This window comes from Bos indicus x Bos taurus, chromosome 4 (genome assembly GCF_003369695.1).
Source record: "Bos indicus x Bos taurus breed Angus x Brahman F1 hybrid chromosome 4, Bos_hybrid_MaternalHap_v2.0, whole genome shotgun sequence".
Taxonomy (NCBI): Eukaryota; Metazoa; Chordata; class Mammalia; order Artiodactyla; family Bovidae; genus Bos; species Bos indicus x Bos taurus.
In genome coordinates, this window is record NC_040079.1 from 13,015,183 (window position 1) to 13,029,950 (window position 14,768).

The 14,768-nt window shown below is 57.3% G+C and overlaps 1 protein-coding gene across 2 annotated transcripts; it reads right to left on the minus strand.

Annotated features, from left to right (window-relative positions):
* Positions 1 to 307: 307 nt before the first annotated feature.
* ZYX (zyxin) lies at positions 308 to 10,396 on the minus strand. 2 transcript variants are annotated; one of them, XM_027538761.1, is made up of 10 exons: positions 9,177 to 9,282; positions 8,815 to 9,028; positions 8,132 to 8,331; positions 7,883 to 7,975; positions 7,271 to 7,765; positions 3,031 to 3,151; positions 2,716 to 2,885; positions 2,395 to 2,573; positions 1,427 to 1,547; positions 308 to 887 (listed from the first exon to the last, which is right to left on the minus strand). In XM_027538761.1, exons 2-10 carry the CDS (start codon positions 9,014 to 9,016, stop codon positions 789 to 791), a joined length of 1,680 nt encoding a protein of 559 aa, XP_027394562.1. In that variant the 5' UTR covers positions 9,017 to 9,028; positions 9,177 to 9,282; the 3' UTR covers positions 308 to 788. The 2 variants fall into 2 exon arrangements, with proteins under 2 accessions (XP_027394562.1, XP_027394563.1); XM_027538762.1 differs by lacking the exon at positions 9,177 to 9,282 and adding an exon at positions 9,943 to 10,396 and having other exon boundaries at positions 316 to 887.
* Between the last annotated feature and the right edge of the window lie 4,372 nt (positions 10,397 to 14,768).

The following is a 14,768-nucleotide window of genomic DNA, read 5'->3' on the forward strand; positions in this document are numbered from 1 at the left end:
CCATGGACAGAGGAGCCTGGTGGGCTGCAGTCCATGGGCTCACAAAGAGTCAGACACAACTTAGCAACTCAGATGGTAAAGAGTCTGCCTGCAATGAGGGAGACCTGGGTTCGATCCCTGGAGAAGGAAATGGCTACCCACTCCAGTCTTCTTGCCTGGGAAATTCCGTGGACAGATCCATGGACAGAGGAGCCTGGCGGGCTACAGTCCATGGGGTCACAGAGTCAGTCGACACGACTGAGCAATTAAACATCTCCTCCATCTCATCCTCAAGGGCTGTAGGTACAAAAGAGTCAACTACTAAGCCTTCTGGAAAACACTGTCTTTTATTTGTAGCTGTAGCCACAACCTGGTAGCACAGGGGCTGGGGCTGGGGGGTGTGGGGAACGTCCAGGCTGGCGAGCCCAGCCCAGCCTTCCAGAAGGTCGGATGTGGGCATCTCCTGGCCCTTAGCAAGCAGAGGACGGGGCTGCTCAGGGCAGGCTGAGGGTGTCGGTGCAGCAGTGCAAGCAGCAGTGCTCAGCCCGGTGCCCCTCAGGCGGGGTTACCTGGACGATGGTGGGTGGTCCCTGCAGGATTGGGGAGACTGGACCCCAGGGCTGGGACTCTGCAGCCCCGAGGCCACATAAGGGCACGAGGGAGACTGGGGTGGGGTTTGGTATGGAGGGAGGGGCTGGACGTCAAAAAATAACTGTGGGGAGGGTGAAGGGGATGTGGTCTCAACGTGAGCGGTCCGCTGATGGGGGAATGGGCTTGCGGTCAGAGAAGGGGGCCAGTCCTCACTCAGTCTAGGCTCTGGCGGTGTGGCATTTCCGGCAGAGCACGTGGCCATCCAAAGGGAAGCAGCCGTTGTCATCCGCCTCAATGGAGAGGGGCTTCCCACAGTCCTGGGAGGAGCAGAGAGAGTCTTAGCTCGAGGCTCCCCACCCACATGCCCCACCTCCATCTTTACATCGGGAGGCCAGACGCTTCACGGCTCAGCCCTGTTCTCTCTGCATTGGCCCATCCACAGCCCCCCCAACTCCTATCCCCACCTCTCTCACCCACAGTTTTGTGCCCGAGGACTCTCCCCCAGGATGGACAGTGGTTGCTTCCAGTGGGGCGTCTCCCACCTGCCTCACCTCTCTTCCAACTCCTTTAACGTTGCAGAGACCCCCAACCGCCCATGACAAAGCCGCACCCTTCCCTCCCCGTGGGTCGGCCCCCTTTCCTTGCTGTATCACTCAGTGACCTCACAAAGAACCCCACACCGCCATCCTGAAGCCAAGGACGCATCTTTGCGGGGCGGGTGTGGGCGCCTCCACTGCCCACCCTCAAAATTGCAGCACCCGGGTCCTGCAAGCCAGCACCGTCCACCGCCTGACCCGTGAGCAGCGTCCCACCAGCCTCCCATCCCTGAGGGGCTCGGGGCGGGGGTGCAGCCGACCTCGCACTTGTAGCACTTCATGTGGAAGTTCTTGTCCAGAGCAACCACGCGCACGGTCTCCTCGCGCCCAGGCTCCGGCATGATGGGCTCCGCGCACACAGAGCATCTGGGGGCGTATTGCCTGCGGGGCGGAAAGCCGGTGTGGGTCAGGACGGGGCGCCGGGCGCTGACCCCCGCCCACACGCAGGGAGATGAGATGGCAGGCTGCTTTGTACATCTCGCCCCCACAAGCCTCGGTGGAGGAGGCTCAAAAGAAAGGCCGAAGGCTGGCTGCTTATCGGAAGGTCCCACCTCTCCCCAGGAACCGCTGCCAAGTCCTTCCCCACCCCCACCACGCACACTGCAGCCCCTGCCCAAAGCACTCCCAGAGGACCCGATATCCGGGACCCCAATCCAGACCCCCGGCCCTCACTAACCCCTGTCACATGCGTGCCTTGGCCTGGTTCCTGGTTGGGGGGAGAGGGGGGTTGCACAGAAGGATACGAAGCCCTGGAAACCTACACCCCACTCACACTCGGAGGTGGGGGTCCGAGCTTGCAGCTTTCCCGTCCTTTGGTTCCATCATGGGAACCTTGCCGCTGGCCTCAGAAAGCAGCTACCATGTAAACACTGTTTCTAAGGGGAAACCCCGAGCTCCAAACAGCTGATCTCCAAAGGCAGAATGCAGCCTACGTGTGAAAAGAAGTCACTCGGGGGCCAGCGCTGAACGCAAGACCACACCCAAAAGAAAGCTCTGAGAGCTAGCCCCGGCCTGGGGAAGGGGATGAACCGGAGGGGAAGGCCAGAGGCCACTGGACAGCCAAGTCCAGATGAACCAGTCCCTGCTATCCACAGACAGGAGGTGGGGACAGCAAGCAAGCCCCAGAGATTGAAGAGCGGTCTTGGGGTTGGGGGCAGCCTGGCTCCCAGACAAACAAACCGTCACTGGCACCCAGAGAAAGGCCCGGAGGTGGGCGGGGGGTCCTCACTTGTGGTAGTCGGGGACACAGTGGGGCCGGTTGGCCTGGTCCACAATGAAGGAGGTGCCCTCCAGGGGGCAGGCGCAGACCACACAGGTGAAGCACTGCGGGTGGTAGGCCTTGCCTGTGGCCCTCAGCATGCGGTCAGTGATCGGCTGCCCACAGGTGCTGCACTTCTCCAGGGTGTCCTGCGGAGGGGGCGGGCAGCAGCTGGAGGCGGGCAGGGAACCGGCACCCCAGGGCCAGACATCTGCCCCGTGCCCGCCCCAACCCTGGCTGAGCCCCAGGTGCCGACTCCCCCTCCCCCGTACCCCCGACCCCGGCACTCACGGTGTAGCAGCCCTCACAGTACGGAGCCCCCTCCAGGCTGTAGAACTGCTGGCCTTGGAGCTGCTGCTCACACTGGCGGCAGGTGAAGCAGGTGATATGGAAGAGCTGCCCCAGAGCGCGAACCGCGGGCTGCGAACGTGCCAGGGGCTGATGACACCGGCCACAGGACTCTGGGAAGGCCAGAGAGGATGGAGATGAAACAGGAGAAATGGCAAAAAAAGAGCTTGCAAGGGGTCAGCTGGCATCAGACAGACAGGGCCGGGAGCTGCAGGAAACGGAGGGGCCGTCCCTCCAGGCGGGGCGGTGGGCTCTCACCGTTGACGGGCACACTCTGCTTCTGAGGATGCTCCATGTCCTGCATCAGCTTCTGCGTCAGCTGCTCCAGCTCCTCCACCTCTTTCAGTGTCAGAGGCCCCGGGGCCCCAGCGGGGCGCACCTGAAATCCCAACACTTTCTTCATGCCCTCTCTCTCTCTCAAGGGTCACCACCCTCCAAGAACCCACCCCAGCTGCCTTCTCTGCTTTCTCCCCGAAAAGGACGAATCCCGCCCCCCGCCCTCTCTCCTGTTTTCCAGACACTCAGGACCCCCAAAAGCTCCTCAACTCCCCTCCCCGACCCCCCAGCACCACACAAATCAGGGGATGAAGACCCTGCCACCCGCTTTGCCCGAAGACACAGACAGGCCGGAACGACTGAGCGGACGGAGGCCACGCACACAGCAGCTCAGGTCACGGAAGCACCAAGCACGCCAGGCCACGCATCAACCCCACAGAGCATGCTGGGACACGGCCCCCACGGAGAGACCGGCGCACGGTGGCGGGTGCAGCCCACGCACACACACCTACCCGTCCCGCCGGCTGCCCGGCAGCCCCTGTCAGCGTGAGGGTACAACACAGCGGGAGTCAGGTTAAACCCCAGTGCCCAGCTCCCACACAGATGTCCCAGGGTCCCTCCCTCGAGGGGCATTCCTGGACCACCTGGCTGACCCCAGGCCCTCCCCAGAAGGCTTCAGAGAAGGGCCACTCTCCAGTGGCCCCTCTCCGGCCAGCCCGCCCCTCCTGTTCAGGGGGTCCTGAGACAGCTGCAGATTGGGGGTGGGGGTGAAGTTGGGGGGTCGGCAGTGCCAGTAACCCTGAGACATCCCGGGAGGAGGCCCCACGGGGGCTGTCCGACCTGTAACAGCATCTCCATGACATGGTCCCCCAGGAATGCTGCGTGGGTCTCCACTGCTAAATCCACCCAGGACTGCGGCCCCACCACTGAACGCTCTACCTGACAATGCCTTCAGTCCCTAACACGGAGAACCTCAAAGCCACCCAGTTCCCTCTTCCCGCGGTCATCTTGCCCCCAGCCCTGGCTCCACCACCCTCACACCTGTCTGCATCAAGAGCTGCATCCGCTGTAGACGTTCCAGCTCTCAGCCATTTTCCCCGGCCTCCTCCTGTCTTCAACTGACTGTGGGAGTCTCCTGCAAGCCCCTTCTTCTACGTGAGCTTCACCTTTTCCGCTCCCAATCTTCCCCTCCCAACATCTTGGGGACAGAGGAAGAGGACACAGCCAGCCCTTGCTCTCTGGTGCCACTTAGATGCCTCTTCCATTCTTTGGAAGTATCAGCTCCCCTTGGGTATCCATGCTCCTCCATGACACAATCCAGCCGCTATTTCCCCCTCTCTGCCTGCCATCACCGACGTCCCAGGTTCATCATGCATGGCACTCACGCCTCTTCAACTCCAACAGCTCCAAACGTCCCTCCGGCTCAGTCACCTTCCACGGTGGGACCCCTCGGACCTGAGATTTACTGGTTGCCACCTCCAAGACCCTGGGCTCGACCTCCCGACCATCACATCCTCCCCGTTTCCCATTCTCACCTCCTGAAGGAACCTGCTCGGAAAAGCCTTTGCGCCTCTGATTCCCAACCCTCTCCCACATGCCTTCTGCATCCGCTCCTTCCGTCTGGCCTCCCTGCAGGCCCGGTTCCCTTGACCATTGATTTCCACAAGGCGCTCACAGCCACCCTTGCCACCATTCGGCTACCGTTGCTTATCTAGTCCGATCTCAATCAACCCTGGGCCCAGGCCACCGCCTGCTTCCTGTTTCTGCCTCCCAGCTGCAGAAAGTAGGTGGGGAGACGACTGCAGAGGGAGTTCACCAAACACCGCAGGGCCCTCCGCACCCTCCATCCAGGCGCAGCTGGGTGGTATTTGGCTGCTGCGGGTTCCCAGTCTTGCTTGCCCCAGAGCAGCTGTTCCAAACCTTTCCATCGTCTCCAGCCCCCCGCGGCCTTGCCCCCTCGCTCTCAGATGACCTCACCTCCTACGTGACCCAGGAGCTGGAAGCCGGCCAGCCTGAGCTCCCTCATCACAAAAGCCTGCTTGAGGCCACTCCGTCCAAAGTCTCTAGGCTGGAAATGCCCCGAGGGTGGAGCTGGCACCAACAGTGCACCCAGCTCTCAGGGACCCCAACCTGTCTCTTCCACAGGCTTCTTCCTCCTGGTTCACACACACACACCTGAGCCTTCCTCCCCTAATGTCAACCCTACACACACACACGCACGCACGCACACACGTCTTCCCTCCGTGTTTCTCTGCCAACCTCTAAGAACAGGCTACTTGGGCAACTCCCAAGTTTCTCACCACCCCCTCAAAAGGACACAGCTTCTGAATCCTGAATCGTCCAATCCCTGGCCTTACTTTAGCCCTCACCCCCCTTGGAGCCCCAGCGATGGGGCTCCTCGGCCACCATTCTCTTTCGGAGATGCCACCCTGATTCGTGACTCTCCTCCTCCTGTCATTCTTCTCGCTCTTCCCAGGTGCACAGGAGCATCACCCAGGTTCCTTCCCAGCCCTTCCGGTGTGAGCCGCCCCTGGGCTGCAGTTGTCACCGCCCACGACCGCCGTGCGGTCACACACCTGCCCTGGCCCTCTCCTGCCACCCGTCCCCCCATTTCTGACTGAATGACAGTTCAGCTGAAAGGAGATCCTCCTGGAACCCGTTGCTTAACATGCTAACAGCCGGACCCTCCCCTTCCCGTCCACACCATTTCCCCTTCTGGACTTCTCTATTTTGTCAGCAACGCTGTCATTCCCCAACACATCCGGGCTTTTTTTTTTTTGTTTAACTCCTCTCCCATCCTCTTCCAACTCCTTATCAGCCAGTAAGCCTGGAGGCGCTTCCTTTATAAGAGCTCTCTGATCTGGGCCATATTTCTCATTTCTGCCAATGTTACCATCACCCAGGAGCGCACCCCCATGCGTCATTGACCTTTGCATCTAGTCCACACCTCTGCTGGAAAAACTTGCCCCAAAACCTCCAGACGCAGCCACACCTCTGCTCAGACAACACTCCTGCCTCTCCAGGACCCCCAGGCTTCCTGGGTGCACTATTTCATCCTTGCTGCCCCCCCGCAAATCCCCACCCACCTCTAAGTACAGCTCTAAAATTTCCCCCCAGGGGCCTTCCACGTTCTGTCCTCCAGACACCCCTGGTATATCTGTGCCCTTGAGTTTTGCTCATGCTGTTCCCACTGGAATGCCCTTCCCTCTCCTCTCTGGATTCTAAAATCCTGCCATCATTAAAGGCATACCAGCACCCGATGCCTTTTCCTAATGTGCCAGCCTCCACACTGGCTCCCTGTTTGGAGTTCCTGTACCAACCAAATTCTGCAAAACTCATTGGCACTTGGCATCTCTTCCTACACTGTGCCTTGCACACACACACACACACATACACAGAAATCCATGCTGTCAGTTAACTTCATGGATGTTTGGACCAGGTATCTGGCAAGACACCTTAAACCCAGAAGATCAGTCTCCTGAACTGCAAGGCAGGAATGGTCAGACAGGAGTGATAACTTTTCTACCTTGAGCATTCATGTGCTTGATGCAGACCCCCAGCATCAGCTCTGGCTCAGGTAATCCTCATCACCTTTGTGAAGGTAGATAGCGAACAGAGGCTCAAAGTTCACCTAACTTGCCTGGGGTCTTGTGAGCGAGGAATGGTTACAGGTCCACTGACTCCCTTAGGCTCAAGCTCTCTGAGGTCTCTTTCCTCCCGAGTACAGAGCACAGTGCCTGGCACTGAGCAGTAGCTGGCTGCCTCAGCCAGTGTTTACCAGCATTTATTGCCAGTGGCTCTTATCACCAGATGGGCCCTCGGGCAGGGAAAGCGCGTAGCAGAGCAGAGATTAACTCAAGAATCCAAGAAAGGGGAATATCTGAAGTTGGACCGCTGATGATCTCATCCCTCTCTTTAAATTTCTGGGGCAGGGCACAGGGGAAGGTGCACAAAATCCTCCCCCTAACTCAGAGTCTGTGCTGCTCACCTCACTCCCAGTCAGGCCCCACCCAGCCTCAGACCCTGCCAGGCTCTTCCCCCAAAAGCACTTTCTCCACCATCCAACCCTAGAGGCTGAAAACGATCTCACCACCCCTCACCCGACTCAGGCTCAGGATCCTGGACTTAGCCCAGCCTCCAGCCCCCAGGGCTCAGACCGGTCTTCCTGACTCCCTGGCCTCCAGCCCCTGGGGAATCAGCCCATTCTCCCTGCATCCCTCACCTGGTTTTGGTTTTGAGTCGGTGGGGGCACTGGGTGCTGCTTCTCCTGCACTTGGGGCTTCTCCTTCTGCTGAGCATAGGTAAAGCTTGGGGGCTGAGGGGAGCCGGTGCCAGTGGAAGAGGGAGCTTCAGGGGGCCCCAGCTTCTGATGGGGCTGGGACCCGGGTCCACCTGGGGCTCCAGGGCTGAACTTGGAAGCCACAGGGGTAAACTTGGGAGTCACTGGGGAAAACTTAGGGGCTGGAGATGGAGCTAGGGGCCCTCGAGGCTGGGTGGTGGCCAAAGGCACAGGCTGGGGAGGGGCCTGGGGTTTGGCCTGGGGCTGGGACTGGACATGGAACTGTGTCTGGCTCTGAGGTTGAGCCTGGGACACAGGCTGGGAGCTAGAAGGGGACTTCCAGGGAGGCAGGGGTGCGGTGCCCCCAGTTGAAAGCTTAGTATTGGACTTGGAAATGAATGGAGTGGTGACCGGCGGGGGTACATATCCAGATGACACCTGCGAAGGGAGGCAGAGGGAAGAGAAGTGCCTTAGAGGAGGCTGTGGCCCTCGGCGGGAGTTCCAGCCCCACGCCCTTCCTCCCTGGCCTGCCTTCCCTGCTCTCCAGCCCCTTACCCGGGCTTTGAAGGGATCATTCTTGGTCATGTCATCCAGCAGCGAAGACAAGGAGTCGATCTCCAGATCAATACTGCTCACCTTCTCCCTGGGCTAGAGGGGCAGGGATCAGAGCGCCCCATCCCAGTTCCCCACCGCCACCCCGCCATCCCGGAGGGCAGAGATGCCGCCAAAGTCGACGGAAAAGGACCCTCCTTCTTCTTCCCTGGGGATGTGACCGCTGAGGCTGCCCCTCCCGGGCCTCCGTACCTGCGATGGGAACTGGGTGGGAACCTCGGGACCTCCCTCCTCCACTAGCGGGGGCGGTGGGGAAGGGAAGATCTCCTCCTCCAAAGGCGCGGGGGGAAACGGTTCGTCGATCGGGGGCGGCGGAGGTGGGAAGGCACCTCCCAGGGCGCCCTCGGCGTCGTCTGCCTCCCCGACCACCGGAGGAGGCGGTAAGGGAAAGTCTGGGATTGGAAGGAGACGGAGGGCGGTCAGCAGGGGCCCCCCGACCCTTCATCAAGTTCCCCTCCTTGAAGAAGCGGTTCTAACCCCTAACCTCTAACCCAAGAAGTCTCTCGAAGGTCCCGAAGCATACGGGAAAGAAAGTAAAGGGGGTGGGGGGCAGTGCTCGCAGGGCGCCCTGAGAGCCCCGGGTCGGGAAAGGAGGGGTGCTTCTCCCATTTCACTTCGGAAAACGGACCCAGAGGGGAACATTCGTGCCCCACATTCCCGCCTCCCACCCCCAGGCGAGGGGACTTGGAACTGTCCCAGGAGCCCTGGCTCCCAGCCACGAGCTCGGCGATGAGCTAAGAACATCTGCTCGGGACTGGGTGTCTGCGCCCAGCCCCCTCCGCCGCAACCTTTCCAGACATCCCCCGAATTCCCGAAACCCCTCCCCCCTTAGGCCGGCGCCCGCCGAGGTCCAGTCCCCAAGCTCGGCCACCTACCTTCTGGGGGCGGCGGGGGGATCTCGCCCACCCGGCCCATCTGTGCGCGCTGGGCCCCAGCGGCCGGAGGCGGCTCGCTGTCGCCGGGCCGGAAAGGATTCACTTTGGGCTTCGGGGCCACCACCGGGGCGAACTTCTTCTGCGGGGCGTAAAACACCGGAGCCGAGACGGAGATCGCGCGAGGCGGGCGGGGGGCCGCCATGGCCAGGCCGGGCTGCGGGGGGCGGGGGGTGCCGGGGTTACGCAGCGCCGAGCCGGGCTGAGGACCGAACCCCCCGCCCGCGGCGCCGCGGCCCGGCTCCCCTAGGCGCCCCGGCTCCCCGACCCCGTGGGCGGCCGCCGGGCGGCTCCCCGCGCCTCACCGCGGGCCGGAGCGTGCGCGCCGCGTCTGCCAGGGGCCGCCTCGCAGCCGAGTCCGCGGACTCTGCGTCCCGGTCCAGCCGGGCGGGGAGGGACGCAGGGAAGACGGAGGGAGGGAGAGGGCGGGGAGAGCGCGGCGCGCAGACCATACAAGGAGCGGCCCGGAGAGGGGGCGGGGAGAGACGGGGAGGCGGCCGCGGCGGGAAACTCCCCCAGGAAGGGGCCCTGCTCCGGCCCCCGAGCCGCGGGCTTCGCCTAGGTCCTCCCGCCCCCGCTCCCACCCCCCGCCCCGGCCACCTCCCCTCCAGGCGGGCACCACAGCCCCCGTCGCCCCGGCCGGGCACAGACCACCCCCTCCCCAAACACAGGCCTCTGATGTCATTTCCTGACTTGCCCTCCTTCCCCGCCCGACCCGCGGGTGCCGGAGATCTGACTCACCGTCCCTACTCCGGGCTAAGCCGGCGGAGGTCGGGCGGCTGCCCCAGAGGTGCCCAAGCGGCCCGGAGGTGCCTCCGCCCCGGCCCGGCCCCCTCCTCGCCCGGCCTGCCGTTACCTGCCACCTCCAGCTGTTCCTCCGCCTTCCCACCCAGCCGCCAGCCCTGCGCTCCAAATCCCCTCCGGCTCAGCCCAGACTGGCAGGACTGGGATGGGACTGGCCTTCTAGGTGGACGGGGAGAGGCGTTTTCCCTGCCTTCGTCCACCCCCCACCCCAGACCCCAGGCCCTCTGTGACCTGGGGAGGGGGGGGAGGGGGCGGGTGAGTGCGCACCTCAGCGATCCTTTGGGGGATCCTAACTTCACATCCCGGGCAGCTACTTCAGGCTTCTAGGAATTCGCATCACCCGCGCCCCCGCCAGCGGATCGGAGTCCAGGGGGGCGAGGCAGGGCCGTGGAGGTAGGGGGAGCGGGGCGGATGCCCGGGCGGCCCCCGCACACTTGGTGCTGGGAGGACGGACGTGGACGCGGGCGACTCCTCTTCGCCGGTTCTTCAGCGCCCACCAGGACTGACCCTCTAGGAAGCTGCGCGAGGTTGGGGCGGCCCTCAGGGGATTCGCAGAATACGCTCGGTGGAGCCCCCCATTGGTCCGACGGGATTTCTCAGCCTTCTTGTGCCCCAGGTCCTAGGAAAGGGACAGACCTGGGTTCCTTCTTTTTTTTTTTCAACTGAACGTGTAAACTTAACCAAATCGCCAACTGAATTCTACCACACTCACTACCTGCAAACGCGATTCGCGAGGCGCTTTGGCTTGCGAGTCCAGTGCCTCACCCTGGACTCTGTGTTCCCAGCCTTTACTGCCATCTAAGGCAGTCCCCGTTTGCACACGCTCCTCAGTATTTACAGTCCCTGGCCCTCCGAATTGGCTACACCCTACTGTCAGCCAGCCTCTGGGCTACACTCTAGAGATTGTCCAGACCCACCCCTTACATTTACTGGAGAAAACAGGCTGGGAACTTAAGACTTCGGCCCAGGGTCATGCCCAGTAGACAGCAAGAGATAGACTAGAACTGGGTCTCTTTGAGGGCTCTGATGTCTGATCTTATTTCTTACCCACTATATCCACGTGGCATAACCCTGGATACAGGAGAGCAGAATGAGGCCATGGGGCCCGAGACCCAGCTGGAGGGCCCCAACTAAGGGACAAGTCTTTTCCTTCTCTTCACATAATTTTCTCCACGGGAAAAAAAAAAAAAAAAGTGATGATACTTAATCCCACCACTCATTGCATTACACCACTGAAGCAACTTAGCACAGCACAGCATGCATTATTATACGGAAGTGAAAGTGAAGGTGTCAGTTGCTCTGTCATGTCCAACTGAGACCTATGGATTGTGGGCCGCCAGTCTCCTCTGTCCATGGAATTCTCCAGGCAAGGATACTGGAGTGGGTTGCCATTCCCTTCTCCAGGGGATCTACCTGACCCAGGGATCAAACCGGGGTCTCCTGCATTGCAGGCAGATTCTTGATTGTCTGAGCCACTGGGGAAGCCCATTATATGGAAAAATAAATATCATATCTGAAAGTGCTGTATCATACCCAGTATTGTTATTCAAGTCCCGGTTCTGACAGGTTACCTTAATGCCATTTCCCCCATGGGTCCCCTCCCGGTTTGCCAGGTACATCTCTTATGGGCCTTGGTATGTGCATGCCTTCACCTTCCTTCAATCTTACCAAATATTTGCTTCTACCTAAGGACTACATCTCTGTCTCCTCAGATCCCACTGAGCTTTCTTTTCTCTGGTGTCTTACTGCCTTTGTCACTGGTATTCCTCACAGCCACAAGCATGTGTTGCTGCTGCTGCTGCTAAGTCGCTTCAGTCGTGTCCGACTCTGTGCGACCCCATAGACGGCAGCCCACCAGGCTCCCCCGTCCCTGGGATTCTCCAGGCAAGAACACTGGAGTGGGTTGCCATTTCCTTCTCCAATGCATGAAAGTGTGAAGTCACTCAGTCATGTCCGACTCTTAGCGACCCCATGGACTGCAGCCTACCAGGTTCCTCCATCTATGGGATTTTCCAGGCAAGAGTACTGGAGTGGGGTGCCATTGCCTTCTCCAACAACCATGTTTAGCCATGACCTCTGTGCTGCAGAGAAGTAGTGCAGACCTTCTCTGATCAGCATAAGCTGGTCCTGGCCTGTCCCTGTGAAGATTTGCTAGAAATTGGATACTAGACTTCCTGTGAGAGCAAAAGTCTCCTTGCCAATCCTTCAAAACATACACACTTAGGAAAGTTAGGAGGATGGTTTCCAGATAGCATCATAAAAGCCATCTGCCCTCTATCTCCTTAAGGAATGTGCATGTTGCAAAATATAGTCTATTTAATTGTTAGGCAGCTGAACCTATTTATAAATCAAGAATAGAAGAGTGCGTAGGCAGGCTCAGTTTTACTGACAACTAAGAGCATTCGGGATGCAGAATATTAAAGCCAAGAGTTTTAAGCCAGGCATTCTAAATACAAGGAGTAAACAGAGTATCTCAAGAAGGACAGAGTCACCAGGTCAGGATGTCTCAAATGGAGCCGCAAGGTCAATGCTTTTAAAATGTACACAACCTAAATAAATAAAATGTACACAATGAGTAGGAGCAGCACTAATGAGTTTCAGGTATTTTTCTTAAGTAAGCAATTCTAATTGATCTCCTCTGGTAGCATGTGTAACAGTGTAGTGAGTAAGTAGATGTTGTTGTTGTCCAGTCATAAGTTGTGTCCAACTCTTTGCAACCCCATGGACTGCAAGGTGCCAGGCTCCCCTGTCCTTCACTGTCTCCCAGAGTTTGCTCCAATTCATGCCATTGAGTCAGTGATGCTATCCAACCATATCTTCCTCTGACACCCCCTCCTCCTCCTGCTTTCAATCTTTCCCAGCATCAGAGTCTTTTCCAGAGTCAGGTCTTCACATCAAATGGCCAAAGTATTAGAGCTTCAGCTTCAACAACAGTCCTTCCTTTGGCAAGTAAGTAGATATTCCCACCTAATCATTTCCAACAGCTTGGAGCCAGGCAAGAGAGAGGAAGTAAGAAAATGGGCAGGCACCTTTACTATTTAAATATCTCCACACACCTCCAAGGATGTATATCCATCAGGTGCCAGAAAGTTTTCTTCAAGGTCTCACAACATAAAGTAAGAACAACCCACTCCAGTGTTCTTGCCTGGAGAATCCCATGGACAGAGGAACCTGGTGGGCCACAGTCCATGGGGTCGAAAAGAGTCAGACATGACTGAGGGACTTCACTTCACTTTCTATAAGCAGTAAAGAAAAAAAAAAAAAAGGAATAAGGACAATGGAAAAAGAAAAAGAAATTCCTAAATGAAAAGAGGAATGCAATCACAAGGTTCTTACTACAGATGGACAGAGAATCAAGCATGTGCCGAGCATTGTGCTAGGCCTGCAAGAACAGCAACCACCGTAACAACAGCAACAGCACATACTGAGATAAAGTTTAGGAGGGGTGCTGGGCACAATACCTGTAACCCCACGTAATCTTCACAATAAACCTGTGAGGAATGTACCTTACTGTCCCATTTTTCAGGTAAGGAGACTGAGGCCAGCTGGATGTTAGATTTCCCACTTCCTAAACTGCAAAAAATTTTTTGCAATGCCAGTATATAATTATTTGAATACACCCTGCACCCTGCTTACACCCTTGCGGTACATCACTTGCTCCCTGGGGAGCCCCAGCCTGGTACATGGACAAACTCTTCAGGTCATCCTCCAACTCCCATCCTCCACTTCAGTTCCCTGAGCCACCATTTTCTTCTCCCATGAAATTGTATCTGTCTGTCAATCCGTCATCTGCATGTGTTTATACACACATGTTATGTATATGTGAGATATGTATATATTTGTATGATATATATTATCAGTTCAGTTCAGTTCAGTTTCTCGGTCGTGTCCGACTCTTTTCGACCCCATGAATTGCAGCACACCATGCCTCCCTGTCCATCACCAACTCCTGAAGTTCACTCAAACTCATGTCCATCAAGTCAGTGATGCTATCCAGCCATCTCATCCTCTGTCGTCCCCTTCTCCTCCTGCCTCCAATCCCTCCCAGCATCACAGTCTTTTCCAATGAGTCAACTCTTCACATAAGGTGGCCAAAGTACTGGAGTTTCAGCTTTAGCATCATTCCTTCTAAAGAAATCCCAGGGCTGATCTCCTTCAGAATGGACTGGCTGGATCTCCTTGCAGTCCAAGGGACTCTCAAGGGTCTTCTCCAACACCACAGTTCAAAAGCATCAATTCTTCAGCACTCAGCCTTCTTCACAGTCCAACTCTCACATCCATACATGACCACTGGAAAAACCATAGCCTTGACTAGACGGACCTTTGCTGGCAAAGGAATGTCTCTGCTTTTGAATATGCTATCTAGGTTGGTCATAACTTTCCTTCCAAGGAGTAAGCGTCTTTTAATTTCATGGCTGCAGTCACCATCTGCAGTGATTTTGGAGCCCCCAAAAATAAAGTCTGACACTGTTTCCCCATCTATTTCCCATGAAGTGATGGGACCAGATGTCATGATCTTAGTTTTCTGAATGTTGAACTTTAAGCCAACTTTTTCACTCTCCTCTTTCACTTTCATCAAGAGGCTTTTGAGTTCCTCTTCACTTTCTGCCATAAGGGTGGTATCATCTGCATATCTGAGGTTATTGATATTTCTCCCAGCAATCTTGATTCCAGCTTGTGCTTCTTCCAGCCATATATACATATATATTTGTATGATATATTTATATAATAGTATATTATACAATATATAATTATATATCATACAAATATATATTTGTATAATAGAACATTTCTAGCTCCTTCTCAAAGAGTTGTTAACATTAGTTGGTGTTAGGATATAGAAGTGGAAGAAGGCAGAAGGTTTTGGGCTTCCCAGGTAAAAGTGAAAGTATTAGTTATTCAGCCATGTCCAACTCTTTGCAACTCCACGGACTGTAGCACGCAAGGCTCTTCCATCCATGGGATTCTCCAGGCAAGATACTGGAATGGGTTGCCATTCCCTTTTCCAGGGGATCTTCCCAACCCAGGGATCAAACCCAGGTCTCCCGCATTGCAGGCAGATTCTTTACCATATGAGCCATCAGGGAAGCCCC